The sequence below is a fragment of the Periplaneta americana genome, chromosome 14, assembly GCF_040183065.1.
Source record: "Periplaneta americana isolate PAMFEO1 chromosome 14, P.americana_PAMFEO1_priV1, whole genome shotgun sequence".
NCBI lineage: Eukaryota > Metazoa > Arthropoda > Insecta > Blattodea > Blattidae > Periplaneta > Periplaneta americana.
The window spans coordinates 54,784,509-54,800,840 of record NC_091130.1 but is presented as its reverse complement, the minus strand read 5'-3'; the positions used below and the strand labels follow the sequence as shown (position 1 = coordinate 54,800,840).

At 33.1% G+C, this 16,332-nt stretch overlaps 1 protein-coding gene across 1 annotated transcript in view; it reads right to left on the bottom strand.

Moving 5' to 3' along the window:
- The window catches only part of scny (ubiquitin specific peptidase 36), a 74,240-nt gene that overhangs the window by 36,144 nt on the left and 21,764 nt on the right, over positions 1 to 16,332 (bottom strand). The window contains exons 7-9 of the mRNA XM_069845285.1: positions 4,549 to 4,616; positions 3,158 to 3,389; positions 1,381 to 1,950 (exon numbers count right to left, since the gene is read on the bottom strand). Coding sequence (XP_069701386.1) covers positions 1,381 to 1,950; positions 3,158 to 3,389; positions 4,549 to 4,616 — 870 coding nt within the window. The remainder of the gene's footprint in view (positions 1 to 1,380; positions 1,951 to 3,157; positions 3,390 to 4,548; positions 4,617 to 16,332) is intronic.

The following is a 16,332-nucleotide window of genomic DNA, read 5'->3' as shown; positions in this document are numbered from 1 at the left end:
TATGATGACATGGAAGAATTATTTTTCATTTTTGTTTTGGTTTTCCGATAAGTTCACAATAATATAATGTATAATAAGTTTTAATTAATTATAAGCATAGATGGTTTAATTAAAACTTATTATACATTATATTATAGAAGAATTAGTTAATAGGCATAAGTGAACCTATAATTAAACATGAATATGAAAGTTATAAAATAAATTTAGATGTTTAAAGTTAAACAAAAAAAAAAAAAAAAAAAGTTAAAAATATTCATGGTAGAAAATTGTGAAAAGGAGCAGATAAATAAGTTTTAAAGTTTTAATAGTTATCACAATTGGTTTAAACATGCACTAAAACTAGATGTAAGTGCAAGTTTGAACAATTAATTACTGAGATTTGCGATAAATTATTTTGTTTAGGAAATTGTATATTTATTATGTATAACTACTTTTGTATATAGATAATTTTTTTTTAATTATTAAGTTTGCACTTTTGTGAACTAATATCAATAAATCTATCACTATCTATCAGTGGAAATATTAAAACTGAATGATGAAATTAAAAGAAAAAAAATGGAGAAAATGAATGCTGTATTATATCTGAACAACATAACATTAGTTAATTTCTACTGGAATTCATAGAATGTAAGAAATAATATATTGTAATCTAATCTGATCTATCCAGGTTAGTAAAACTAACTTTATGCGCCACTATATGGTAAACATCTTCTATAATCACATTATATGACCATTTCACACCTTAATTTCATTATTATTATTTATTTCAAGCGCAACTCTTGAAAGACTAAAATATATTGACAGTTCAAATGATCATACTGTAACTCAACAATCTCGACATAATTCGGATTCTTAGTATCTACCTTCATTAGGTCTACTTAAATAAAAGTACGCTGTCTCCACATTCAGGAGAAGATTCTGATTAGGTTCATTTACATTTTCACAACACATATGCTTCTCATGAAAACACAATGTGTCTTATGGGGTAGTCCACTTCCTTGCAGGATATTCACATGTGTACAGGAGGTATGAAAGAAAAATTATATCCATGATAGAATTACCTCATGCACTTGAATACTGAATCTGTACAGGAAATAACTTTCATATGAAAGAGGAGTCGATAGTTTTGTATAAAGTGTGCATGGTTATTTTGAAAATCTTCTGATACAGAGAGAAAGAGAGAGAAGTATATATGAAAATACAATAACATATTACCGCATCCTTAATACTGCACAACAAATCACACGCCTTACACACACATTAATCAATGAATAACTCTGTAGCGATTCACACGCAATCTATTCACTCATGCAATAAATGTTCTAGTGTTTTATCAGACTAACCATTATTTTATAATGCAGTTATAACAAAATTACTTACCTATCTTTCGCAGGTGGTAGAGGTGAAGCAGTTGCATAGCTAGGCGGAATAGTCAAGGAATTTGTATCAGATCCTTGCTTATGATTGGTTACGCTCATGGAATTTGTTTTATGGTTCACAGTTGCTCCAATCTTATGATTCAAAGGAACAACTGTTGGTCCCTGCACAGTCTGACCTCGAACTGCTGCACCGAGTTTCTGTCCATTAACAGTTGCTGATGTAGCAGTAGCAGATGGAATACTCTGTGACGACGATGGACCCTTCGGCTGCTGAAGCCGTGGCTCGCGCTCATACATCATAATGTATGCATTAGTGTCCAGGACGGCTGCCAGCGAGATGGGGCGCACTAAACTGTCATCAAACTGGTAATAATGACCTGTAGAAGTCTGTGCCACAGCAGTATAATGTCCACAATGAACTGAGGAGCCAACATGTGTCACCACAGAAACAAGACGGTATGTGAGAGGTACAGGCCCCCGATGGGCTGACTGTGGACAGAGGAACCTGGTGAGATCCAGTCTCTGGGAGAATGATACATGTTTGTTGATCTTTCCTCCAAGAATGCTGAACCTAAAAAAATTAATATACAGAATGAGACATACACACGCACAAAACTTATAGGTTTTATAGCTGTATATAATCATATACTCTTGAAATAATTTTGATCGAAATCGTAGGTTTCGTGTTTTTTGTATTTTCTGATTTCCTGCTAATTCTCTGCTAAATGTTTCTCTCTTCTTAACTTTTACAATAAACTGTCTAGCTTTTATTAATCAGTTAATCTTTTAGTACCTTGATTTTTATTGTATTTGTAAATTTAATATTAATTGTAATTATAATTGTAATTGTATTCTTAATATTGTAGTTGTAATCCCCTGGTAGAGGGGAAGAGAAGGCCTGATGGTCTTATCTCTACCAGGTTAAATAAAATAAATAAATAAATAATTCTAGTTTCTAAAATACATATAGTTCAGAAACAATATTTTCCATTGCACTGTGTACCAGTTGGTACCTTGCGAGTGAAGGTCAAACTACATTACACACATCCAGTGTGTTCTGTCTGAGTCATTCAACTGTTACCATAGTGCAACATTTCTTTAAAAAGTGTGTTTAAGTATTCTTAGAATATCATTCGGAGCATGCATCACAGGGTGGAGAACTCATTCGTATGCGGGGTAGACACACCGATTACTAAAGATTGCTAGCACCATGGGAAAAGAGATTTTCAAAGTTTTGTTGTTATGACTTAAGTTCAGAAGATTATCTTTTTATTTGTATATTTTTTTGTACATATTGTTCAAAATGTTTGATTCAGAGAGAATTATGCTTATTTTGTTAAATAATTACTGTAAAACCATCAAAACGTTGACTGTAAGAATTCAATATAGTCGTATCCATGTCATTCCAAACTTTTATTGCAGTGTGTATATAAATCAATTATAATTTAATCAACTGAGAAAGAATAATATTCTTTGCTGTGAATGTTACGTCAAACTAGTCTTTACAAGGTGAATTAGTTGATATACTGAACTCAACTTAGAAATTTATCCTTCTTCAGATAATTATGCAACTACTGTATAATAAAAGCACTTTAGATATGATGCAGTAAAGTTAAAAAAATCTACTACTACTAACTATTAAATCAGAATGAATTCTCAAATTTCATAATGGACGTTGTTCATAATTTAAGAATGTCTTCCAAATAATAAAATACTTATAACTATAACATAAATTTCTTTATTTTTAAAGTCAATTGTAAGAGAATTATGTAACATACCTTTTAAACTGTATACAAAGAACTTGTGGAGGCTTCTCTATAGAGAATTTCTTTGTAGCTGAAACTTTTCTATGGCATCGTTCACAACGATAAGCATCGTCACCATCCAGACGTTCTTTACAGAAGTAAGCAGCCAATGCATCATCCAATGTGGATGCACGTCGAATATCCAAAAGCAAGTCTTGACAGTGCTGGAATGTTGTGGACACCCCTCCACACTGTAAGCATGTCACTGTAACGCCAAGAGAACAAAACTCTAGTTGTGTAGACATCTTGTTTTACTGTCAAAATAGATCAAAGGAATGAGTAAGAAAGTGACGAATTCTCTCATGATGACGCATATCTCTTGCTGAGAATCATACACATATGATGGGAAAAATAATGTTCATTACAAAAACAAACAATATCTTCTACTTTCTATAAAAAAGTTTAATTCCAATTTCGACAATATTCCAGTACTACAAAAATTTAATTGTTAACTTCAGTGGAGCAAAGTATACAGAACTGAAAAGATTTATGTTTGTTCCCAGATGATTAATTTGTAATGAAATCAACATTCTTCAGTTAATAATAATAATAATAATAATAATAATAATAATAATAATAATAATAATAATAATAATAATAATAATTATAATAATAATAATAATAACAGAGTAATAATGGTAATAACATTAAGTTATTCAGTATTATTATTATTATTATTATTATTATTGGATTTATTATTGAGGAAAGAGAGTGGCAATATAAAAAAACTCGACATATATATATATATATATATATATATATATATATATACATATACATAAAAAATTAACAGGAGAATTACAGAATCCTATGATTAGTGAATACGTCTTTGTTTTATTGCTTTGTGTCTTATACAGTAGTTTTTAGTCCATCTTCTTGAAAATAAATAACAAACACTTCCATTTTTAGTTAACTCCCTCCTATTACATGGACTCATCAAGTGACATAATTTCCTTGATAATATCCAGTTATAATATGCAGGTAATGCTAGTTTGCTTATTAGATAACACGCTTTGCTTATTCACTTATAAGTAGATTATGCAACATTCAACAGATGGGAACACACATATGATATAGCATGTGCAGCATCTAGCGCAGACTTCTTGAACTTCAGATTACACTAAAATTGTTAGATTTTCTCATCAACTGTACCTCGAACAAAGATGTACTCACGTCAAAAAACAAGATTGTACAAAATCTAAATTTTTGTCTTTGAAATTGTAAAGAATGCTGATTTGGTCAGTATGAGATGCTCAATACATTTGCAATACATTTAAATGCTCGTATTAAAATCATGAAAATTATTTTAGTCTCCTTCATTAAACATTAACACATATTACATTTACAGATACTGTATTATATACCTTCTGTCCTAATATAACCACCAAAAATTTGATTCAGTGGTGTGGTCTCCTTGCTGTAATTGTCAAGCCTGCAACAGGAAGGAAAGAAAAAAAAAAACATTAATTATGATGTCATTACACCATGATCACTTTCGCATGTACTGATGCACACATTTTGAAAAGTTAGAATAATGGAAGCTCAAATCTGCCAAATATGAGAAGATTGCATTGAAAAGCACACCATTAACACAAATATATTCAATAGGTACAATTTTCTTCATAATTAGCTTATGTCTTAGCACATGTTTATGTTAGGAATGATAGGTATAAACAAGAAAGAAATTAATATGAAATAACCATTTCACACCAAACCCTTGCAAACCACCTACTATTGTAACATTAATCCCTTTCAGACCACCTAATGCACACCAAATACAAGACATTTCAAGAAAGCTTTCCTGTATGACTATATACATGTGTTTACATTTAACTTAACTATTTTTCCCCAACACCTACCACACATATACAGGGACATCATTTTATTTTTACTTCAATTTTCATTGTACCTCAGTCTTTGAATGTACTTCACTCCCACCCCTTCTACTAATGAAGTTCAATCGTCCTCCATACAGATCCAAGACCTCATATACAGTCATAGTAGCCTTATGGTCACAGTAAACAGTACGTTCCAAAAATATGTTCATGTTTTCCAGTGACAAAAGAGATTTCAATATTGAATCATTTTCGCACAGGTACTGTCTTCCATTTGCCTACGTCGTATCCCGGTTTCCCCCACCAGCTTTTATTCGCCAGCTAGTGGCTGGGCTGTCTTAGCTCTTTTCTGAGAACATTAATTTCTGTTAGGAATTGGACGTCTACGTAATATTATACCCATACAATTGTTTAAAATAACTTAAATAAAAGGGCCTCGTTAAGTAATTAACTGTCACGTGATTTCTTCCCTTTCTATGACGCTGCGACGTAACCACTTGGAAGGACAGTAGATAGCATGTCTGAGTAATTTTATCTTTTCGGATCGGGCAGAAGTGAAGACTGAATTCACAGTACGTAAGGTACTCTTTTATAGAGTAGGTACAGAATTATTTCAACATGAATTACTAGTACGAAGTACGAACCTGGTAATTGGAATTACGTACAATAGTCTATAGTGCGATAATATGCACATTAGAACTGAAGCCTGTATCGAAATGAACGGTCACCATTTTAAAAAATGTGTTCAAATATCCATATTATGATTATTTTTCAATTTAACTTCATTCTCTATATTGTACGCTAATGTGCTGTAGACAGTATAATATACACTGCATAATGAATACGTCCACATGGACAGCTCAGTTCACGAGTAAAAATACTTTTTGTTAATACTGTACTGTATTTTGATAAAACAAAAACCCAATGAAAATGATCAAACTCAAAAGCGTGACATTTCCTAGTTATGTAAATTGATGAGCTACTTTTCTTCCCTCCTATACCTAGTGAAGTGATTTGTTTGTATATTACTCCAGTATCATCGAACTCCAGTCGTGGAAGGGGGTAGCAAACGGTGTTGATCCAGAGGTATAGCCAAGTTAATATTAAAAATGTTAGTAAAAATAAAATGATGTCCCTGTAGAAACTATGTAACTTACCACAACATATGAATTTCAATCACTACAGCTTGAAATGACATACACTACAGAGTCTCAATGAACTAATATTAGTCATTATACAATTGTTATATTTAATAACTCAGCTGATTGCATAGTTTGCAACTTCACACCAGCTTAAACTTTGTTTAACAGTTTGCACTGAAATTACATTAGTACTGACGAATTTATATAATGATGAAAAGGTGCTGTAGGAAAACAAAAAATGTTTCCATCACAAAACAGGTCAATGTGACATTGTTGTAAGGAAACTGTTGTTAACATAAAACTATCATCAAATAACAATCGTCGTATTTAAACTGTTGTTAACAACCTAACAATAACCACTGAACAATCATCATGACAACTGCAAAGTTGTACTGTATATGAACAACTACAATGCGATATTTCCTCTCAGTGACGAAGCTAAGGTGTAAATACTGGGTAGGCTGAAAAATCTGTTTACCTTATATCTTTTTATAGAGCAGATGTTTCTCGGCTTTTCTATCAAAATATATTTTGTGACACAGACTCCACAAGAAGATGATGACCATTCATTTTGATTCCCAAATAGAATACAGGCATAACAATATATCTTATTTGTCTCAGAACACCCTGTTAGCCAAGGATATTTCTTATACCACGAAAATTGAACTATTTTGTCTCCTTCCATCTGCTATTTTAATATGTAAATGTGATGTCGGATCTCTTTATCTTTGTATGCACATTTTGTTTCATATGTCCAACTAAAATGGTTTCTCTTTCAATTCTACAAATAAATAATAATGACCTCAATGTTCTCTCAATACGAGCCATTTTACACAAAATTAATATGTAACACACACACGCATGCACTTTTGATTAAACTAACACTGAACTCAACGCATTGACAGAACACCAATATAGAGCGAAGTATTATTGAGACAGTAAGGTTAGCCTCATTTCGTAGAGATGTAGTGAATCGATACCCTCTCCCTAATTCCCAATCAAGCTTGCGAGTCAAGGTTGTAGCCATGTCTTTAGAGGCTTCTGCCACAAGCCTCTCGCATTGAACTCTGGAATGACTGTCAACAGTGAACTTAATATGTGAAACTATCGGAGTGCAACCAAGTATTACAATACATTGTTATTACGAACTTGTAGGCCTAATGTTACTAGGTATAATAACTCAGATTTTTTTGGTAGGATAAACCTCAAAAGTCTCTTAATAGCTTTGCCATTGTTTTCTTTATGTCCTGCTGCCAACAGATCTTGTGCAGCCACAAGACTAAGCCGAACTCCCTAGATTGCTAACCATTTGGGTCCAATAAATAGAGCAAACATATGAAGTAACATCAACACTTATCTACAGACAGTCATAGCTCATGGTTTCAAAATTGGAGAAGGCCCTAAACAAACACATAGGTAATATCATCTGTAAATTGTTTGTGACCTCGGGAGTTGTATATACAGGAATACCTGTTCAAGACAGAAGTGACATGGTCCCAATTTTTTTTCCATTGTGGACAGGTTTCTGTATTATTCAGGTGTGAAGTTAAAATGGAATATTTTATCATTTGTATAAATGAAAATCAAAATGGCAAGCTGCAAACTGCAAGAAGTACAAACTATTCCGATTAACACTACTGACATTAAATCAGCTTTCTGTCGCTTATTCCAGTGGTGAATCATATTGAAGAAAAATCTCATTTTCTGTATAAATGTTATCGTAACTCACTCATTAAACACAATTAAACCACAGTAAATTTAATATCTAATACTATACTATAATAGTGTACTGCATATCATTGCAGTTGGTCTAGAAGCCATCCATTAGAAGCCTTCAATTCTGGCTTATCTATTTTTTTTTTGCCAGTTCAAGGGTTTGATTTGCAGAATATGTCCAGAAATTGGCACGATCTTTGAAAGGGCATAAAGAACTCACTCTCACAACAGTTCATTTATTTCCACATAACCAGTTGCTTTCTGTTTCCTTTTCATGTCACCATTATTGACCGCAAGCCACTCACTCATAAGATGGTCTTTATTTTTCACTCACTCATGAGATGGTCACAACTGAACTTCAGCATTATCTCCCATACACTTAGTTTCTCATTTTCCTTTTTAAGTCGACAGCTTTTACTTCATCACTTAATAGTGCCACATTTTTATGCAACTTTTTTTTTCTGTCATGAAATCACTACACTTGCATTCTGCCCAGCTACAACAGTATACCGGTGTGAAGCATTGAGAATCTTTGAAGGGACTCGTCTGCCTAGTCAACAGGGTAATACAATTTATGACTGCCAGGCCAACACACCCTTGCACCCTCTAAAATTTTGCAAAGAAAACTTCTTTTTATCTTAGTGACCTACATATTTCGTACATTTCTTGAAATTACACACTATTTCAAAATATAGTTTATATTAAAATAGTGTGTCCAAAATAATATTTCTGTTTTGAACAGTATCAGACAGTTTCTGTTTCCGCATTGGACAGTTTCCGTTTTATTTGGACAAATTACGCATAATACATACGAATTTCGCCAGGACCAATAAATTGTTCCGAAATAGACAGGATTCCGGATTATTCAGGTTCCGATTTGAACAGGTTTCACTGTATTTATTTATAATCTGTACCTTATTTTACTAAGCATGGGTGTCCATTTTTTGGTATTTACGGATTCCTAATGATTCTTAATAAGAAAAGGCTTCTCTATCAGATCACAAAAGCTGGTAGTCTAACTCCCAATAGTTTACAAGAATCTATTTGTACAAGGTCGGAAGTCAATGTCATTCTTGGAGCACTAAGGGCAAATGTGGACTTCCAACTTCAAAATTCACAATAATGGACAGCTGCCTAGATAACATGGACAGTGCCTTTATGGTTAATAGTTTTTTTTCATGTTCATAAGGCAATAGTCCACAATCAATTTAATTTCGTTTTTTGCCTTTCCTTAAAAACCTCATAATTATGAAATGGCCTTTAGTGAAATAAGGTTAGGTATATTTATTTGCTTATTCGCCTATTTATTTTTGTAAGTAGGTAGTTGAAGAGTAAAGTTACTTATTACATTAAAGAGCTCTTGCCACAACTTTTTTTTTTTTTTTTTGTTATTGAAATCAGTCCTACTCTTCTGTATTGAAAAGTGATGTATCGCAAATTTATTGAAATTCACAGATTCCAATAGCTTGTTTTCAAATGGAATATATTGCAAGTGCATAAAGTCGAGTTAGCCTTCTTTCACTGTATTTCACACTAAGGTTACTACTCGTTTTAGATTACAAAAGTACTGTTCAGTCTCTCCAGTTGTTTTCATAAAGAAAGTTCAATTCACACATAATAAGTATAAAATTTCATCATCATATTCACGAGTTTATCATGCAACAAAGACTCACTAAATGGCATTATTGTCACATCTTACAGTACCATATGTTGGTGCTCTCTGACAAAAAATGTGTATACATCTTCGGATTATGGTTCTTCCTACCTGTCTGTTGTGGGGGACCAGTTAGCAGTGGGAAATTAAGGAAATCACACTACAAGAATAACATACTTTTTTCTTTCAAGTGCAATCATTTCCTCATCAATACTAAAGTAATCTTGGTATGACTACTGTTATCATTAGAGATGAGATAGAAATGCACGTAACTTATTGACACCAGCCTGTATACCACATACTGACCCAAAATACACACAATGGTTTCACAAAATGAAATTGTGAAAGTATGAGTTAAGCTGTAAGTTCACACAGTGAAACACAAACACATTAAGTACAATAGAAACTGATAAGACTAAATATGACAAAACAACATCCAAGACATTCGCAGTAGAGCTGAAAGTTAAAGATAAAAACTGTATGTAGTCAAAATAGACAAGACAAAGCTTGATATGTCAGAACATGGTACAGAGGCCAATGTGAAGGTGTTAAATACATACTTAATATTCTTGTCAGGATTATGAAACACTTGTAGCAATCCAGTCTCGACTTGTTATTAATAACTGCTCAAAATGATAATGTAAGTAATGAAACCTCCAAAAAGTAATTTAGTTATTTTGCATCTAATTTGATGTGATGCGTTGGCCTAAAACTTGAAAACTTATTTTAGCATTCGTATTAATTCTTCAATACTTGCTTCTAAATCATCAATCCTGAGAAGATGAAACTGTAACATCTTGCACCACGGGAAACAGAGAAGAAGCTCCACGATTTCTTAACCCCCTCACGAGATGGAGGTGAGTGGTTAGCTGCTTTTCACCCAGGGAAAGGGTCCCAGGTACCTATTTGAGAGGAAGCTGGGTGGGCCTCAGAGCTGTTCTGGAAGTGGTGGCTGAGTGAAAAATGTCCCTTCCCTGGGAACAAACCCATTATCTTCCAGCCCATGGTCAGTAATTCAGTATTACAACATATTTTTCTAATATCTATATTTACATGTTGGAATGTCAGCTGATTCAATGAGGCTTAAAAGCCTCTTCTTAGCAACAAAATGTTTTATCTGTAGCACTGCTGACCCTTTCAGAAGTGCTTAGCAGTTTACAATCATTAATATAATTTGTCTTTAATAATAAGTGAAAAATGTGTAATTTCACTTAAAAACTAAAATTTAGTGTCATACTTTCCCCATAATTTTATATGAATAATAAGAATTCTTAACTGTATACACTGTAGCTTTAAAGACACTACTCAACATTTAATCAAGGGGACACTAGGCTGAAAAATCTGAATTTTTGTGAATTCTTTTTTATTCAATATTTGGCAACCTTAATATATCCTCTAATATACTACAAAGGCATTTTTAAAAATTCAGCTACAAAATGTACTAAATGAGACTTTTGTTAGTGGCTCTGTACTTCACAATGGGGCGTGGCTGTCCAGGTAGCTGTCAAAATACTAATCTTTTTCTATTTTCGTTCAACACTAATTTTTTGTAGTTTGAATTGTGCGCGTTTTCACGCAATTGGCATTCTTGTTTCAAATAATCTCTTTAATTATTTTTGGTTACATCTATAGGCTTTCAAACGAACTTTTTAAGAAAATGAAAGGCATCAAAATTGTTTACATTCGAGTTACATCTTTACAGTTCCTGTGCCTTTGTTTTATGAAGGAAGAAATTTTGTGGCCTGCATAAGAATTTTGTTTATTGCAGAAGTTTTTAGAATATAAATTAATTACAATATTTAGAGTGTAGATAATACTTTGCAGTTGAAGTAGTGTATAGGTCATAGTCAGTATAATCGGTAGATTAGGAATACTGTAGTTTTTAGTTGTAAAAATGACGAACAGTAATGGCAAATTGTCCAAGAGAAAGAGGGCTAAAACAGCAAGCAGTTCAAGATGGTCCAGTAAACAAATTACTTCCACTGAAGCATTACCTCTTCCTTCTACATCCTCACTTCAATATATGTCAGCACATCTAGCTATGTCATCATCAGTTCAGGAAGTTTCAATGACTAACTCTGTAAATGCTAAGAAACTTGTCTCCGATAATAAAAACATTTATCAATCCAGTCAGTGTAACTCCACTCTTGCTCGCAGAAAACAACATAATGACACACTACTACTAATATTACAGTACAGTAACTGACCAACGTGAAAACTTTCTCCCAACAATAATTAAATAAAAAATAACACTTAGGCTATGTATACGTATTGCAATTTTAATAAATTTAGTGGTAGTGGATTATTTAAAAATATTTAGGCCTATCTTACAATGGACGGGTCAACTCGGAATCGAAAATTCGCTATCCCCTGCACATTCAGAAGCATCATCACCAATGCCATTCTCATCATCTTCTTCCTCGTCGTTGTCCTCCTAGTGGTTGGAAATTATACTGTCAGTCACATCGTCTATAATCCCTTCCCACTCCCTGTATTCTTGTTCCAATGCCTCTACATGTTTGCTGTAACCTTGCCAATCTTCTGCAGTAACAGATACTATTCCATCTGTAGTTAACTCCACCAGTTGCTTCAAAGAAAGATTCCCTGCCACGTTGTTTTCACGAACATAGCACTTTATTTTAGACCACGCCAGTTCAATCGGACTAAGTTCGCACATATATGGTGGCAGTCTAACAACAGTATGACCATGGTCTTTCAACAATTCATCAATAACGAATTGTTTTTTTCGTGGTTTCTTTGTCAGGATTAGATCATATAACTGATTTTTAGTCATAGATAAATCACAAAGTACTCCCTGTCGATTTTGTCACTTTATCACTTCTAATTTTATGAAATTCTTATTTGGCATCTTGTTTACCTCTACTCTATGATAAGGTGCGTTGACAAGTACAACAATTGAATTTGGAGGTAGATTGCTTATTAGTTTCTCTCGAACCCATTTTTTTTTTCAAAATTCTTACTATCCATCTGACCATGGTAGTTACCACTTGCAGAACCAGCTTTATATAATAAATCAGCATTCTCTAAGAAACCAGAACTTGATCCAACATGAATAAAAATAAGTCTTTGTGAAGCATTTCTATCGGCACATATCCTCTTTACATCATCACTCTCCCAACACTTTTTAAATGTCAAATGTCCACACAACTTTCGAGATAAAATATATTTCTTCCTTCCTCCCTCCCTAAGGGTTTTAATTCTACATAAATATCTTCTCCACCATTGTACAATGTCATCTCTCTCAATCAAGATTTTCCTTTTGCACATGCTTTTATTCCATCTAAACCCCAACTTATGTCACACTCTTCGTAAGGAATGCACTTTCCATTGACAATGTATTTTCTCCCTTATGACAGGTAGCAGTTTGGGGCAAGTCGGCACTTTCTTCTTCTTGACATAAAATTCCTGAACAGTTCGCCATATCAATGTGAAATCAAAATTGTCCAAGATAACATTTCTCTCACCAGACCTAAGCCCCTTCTTTCATGGTGTATATAATGGAGTCGATGAGCCCCTTTTGATTGAGTTTTGACTCCTTTCTAATTGTTTTAATTAAACTTTTTTAAACTCCAGTGTAATTGGCTGCTTTCTCTGTAGCACGTGCCAGAAGAATTGTTACTTTCTCTGTAGCACATGCCAGAAGAATTGTTAGTGTTTTTCCTCTTGCTTTTTCATCACACATTTTAACTACCGTACATTTGAGTGGCTCAGTGCCACAGCTGCCTAAACCACCATTACATGGAAAAGAGTTACTGAAGTCTAAACTTACAAGTCTTTTTTTTTTTAAATAATATGCTCTCAATTGGAAAGTACTTATATTTTACTATAATTTAATATTTATCTAGTTCTTGTACTTTGGCACACAAATAAATACTAATTTAAATCATTTTATGAGGATTAAAAATTTGTGGGTTAGGCAACTTTGGCACTGAACCACTCATTCGATATTATTTCCCATGCTTCACTATGAACAAACACTTTTTCCCTTTCTACGTACCTTCGGCATGTTCGATCAACTTTTAAAATATAAACTAACAGTTTCAACTTATACAATACACCAACTCAGAGCTAGTTTCAAACTGCCTGATATTTTCAGCCACAGTATAATTAAACACCATGTGGTGACAGTGATGTCATCTATTGAGTGTCATAAGGCTCATAACTCATTAACATATCTTATCTCTGGTCAGTTTTCAGAAAAGCAGTGCTTCATTCATCAATATCTCCAAGCACCTCACCTAATTAAAATACACCTCACAGAGAGTTACTTGTAAGCTCCACACAGTAGTCTGTTTCTGCTAGGGTTACAGTATGTCCTATATGAAATCCATACAGGACACCGAAAATTCCATATTTACGGGCATTATGTGCAACAATTTTTTTATTTTTCTTCTATTCCCTTCCCATACTGTATGTATGGATATGGATATCGTGTTGTAGAATTATAATAAGGAACAGTCACTTTTTTATCAACATAAGTGTCTTCAAAAATGCGACAACGAAGCAAATAACTTTAAACCTCTAGCTGCCTCTATTTCAGTTAAAAGTAATTATATTTCCAAACAGTAGCAGTGCTTGGTTATTGGTGTACAGTAATATTGGTGAGTGGTGTTCATACTCTCATAAAGGAAAAGGTGTTGAATTATTTTCAGAAGTACCATCTGCCAATGCTTGGATTATTAAAAAGCAAGGTCTTTCTAGTTCAGAGTGGAGAGATATAATAAAAATGACAGCCATAGTAGCGCCAGTTCGGGCTCTTCTAGGATATTTCACAGGTACATCCCACTCCAGACACTGTAATGAGTTTGAATCCTTACCTCATATGCTTGGGAGGTGTCATTAGGAAGAAATCTTAAGAATAAAACGACATAACATCATTCATTCTCTTCTTGCTGCTGCTCTCCGAAACAAAGGTTTGGAAGTTTACGAAGAAGTTCATTGTTTGGCTGATGAAGATAGCATACAGAGGATTGACATCATTGCAATCAATAGGAAAAAATCTCTAGCAGAGATCATCGACCCTACAATACACTTTGAACAGTCGAAAGAACAACCTCTGGATGTTGATAAAGAGAAAAAAGAAATATACGAGTCAACAATACCTTACTTCCATAGCAAATACAACGTCCAGAGTATCACAGTGGCAGGTCTGCTGTTGGGGTCCTGAGGAACAGTCCCTAAATTTTTTGTGATGTGGAAAGGGAAATATAAACTAGGCAAAGCTATTCAAGACGAAATTGTCCAAAACATAACTAAATATTTAGTTGCCATCTTAAAAAATCATCTATATGGTAAACACTCCACATAATTGTTTAATTATATATTTGTGATTGAAAATCTGTATTTTATCTTAAATTTTTATCTATTTATTTCTTTCATGTGCCCATTCATGTATATTGTGTGTTATTCTGTGTCTATAGGCAAGCCTTGGAAGGTCAGATAGTAAAAATAAAAAATTGTGTAGTATGTGTAAAGACATGAAGATTATTTCAAATGATATTAAATGTTTATCATCTACATGAAACAAAGAGGATGTGGTGCATTTAGAAAAAAGTAGAACATACTTAGTAGTTTGATTAAACACAACCTTTGAAATTACCTCTTCCCAATCTGAATTCCAGATATCAATACTGTGTCTTCTAAATTTTAGTAATAAAATAAAAACTGATTGTTAGTAATGTAACAGATTTAATGGTGTAAGATTAAATATATTTTTTTCTTAACTATATTTTAACAGGCTATTAAGTGCTCGTAGATGGCACTCACAGGTTTGTCTCTCTCTCTGTCTTTAATAGAATTTCCTCGTATTTTTCTCGACTTAAATGTTGCAACTGTCCCTTATTTATATTCTGAAAACCTGGCGACCCTAGTTTCTGCTTACTATTTTAGTTCAGTTAAGGTTCTATGTGGGGTTTGTATGTCAGTTCGTGAACTACTAGGCTATAATCAATTACTAGCCGAAAACTTCAACTCTAATTCTGATATCGATATGTAATTATCATCTTTCACATGGTGAGGTTACCCTCATATCAAAGAAAAAATCTATGACCTCTTAAGTCTGCTTTATCTTCTTTCCATAGTAAGCAATGCTACAGATTCCTGGGCTGGGACTGAATACGGGAATCAATGCAATCACTAGACCACCCAGAACTTATGCTAGGTATTCAAAACATTTGAAACAATTACTAATACACTGAAAATACCCAAAATAAATACATTTTAATGAAATCCCTTAGCATTTCATTATATCTTCAAAACTTACCTACCCTTAATCTTCTATTTCCTAAAAATACACATAATTGAAGTGACTATGTATTCCAGTTGTACCTCTTGATGAATAAAGATAAAATTTATTACCATGAGCTTCTACTGATGTGATATTAGCATCATTCTTCCACAGCACTTTAATTATTTTCACACTAAATTTCAAACATTTTCCATCGGCTTTTGACATTACAACATATCAGAGTAATTAAGTACACTTACTGTACAATTAAGCGTCAACTTATTAACAAATAATTTCTCATACATAGGTACAAAACAATTATAGTGTCTCTTGGCTATAAACTTCAAATTTATGTTTATCATGCTATGTACGATTATAGTATGAAAACGGATAATTTAGGGTGATATTAAGTTAACAAGATTGTGTATATTTATATTTGGTTGAGATAAAAAATAAGTTCCAAAAATCTTCAATGCTTAAAAATGAGGCATCCTTGAAAAAAATAACGGATTATCTCAAATATGAGTAAGTAATTTTTTTTTATGATTAAATAG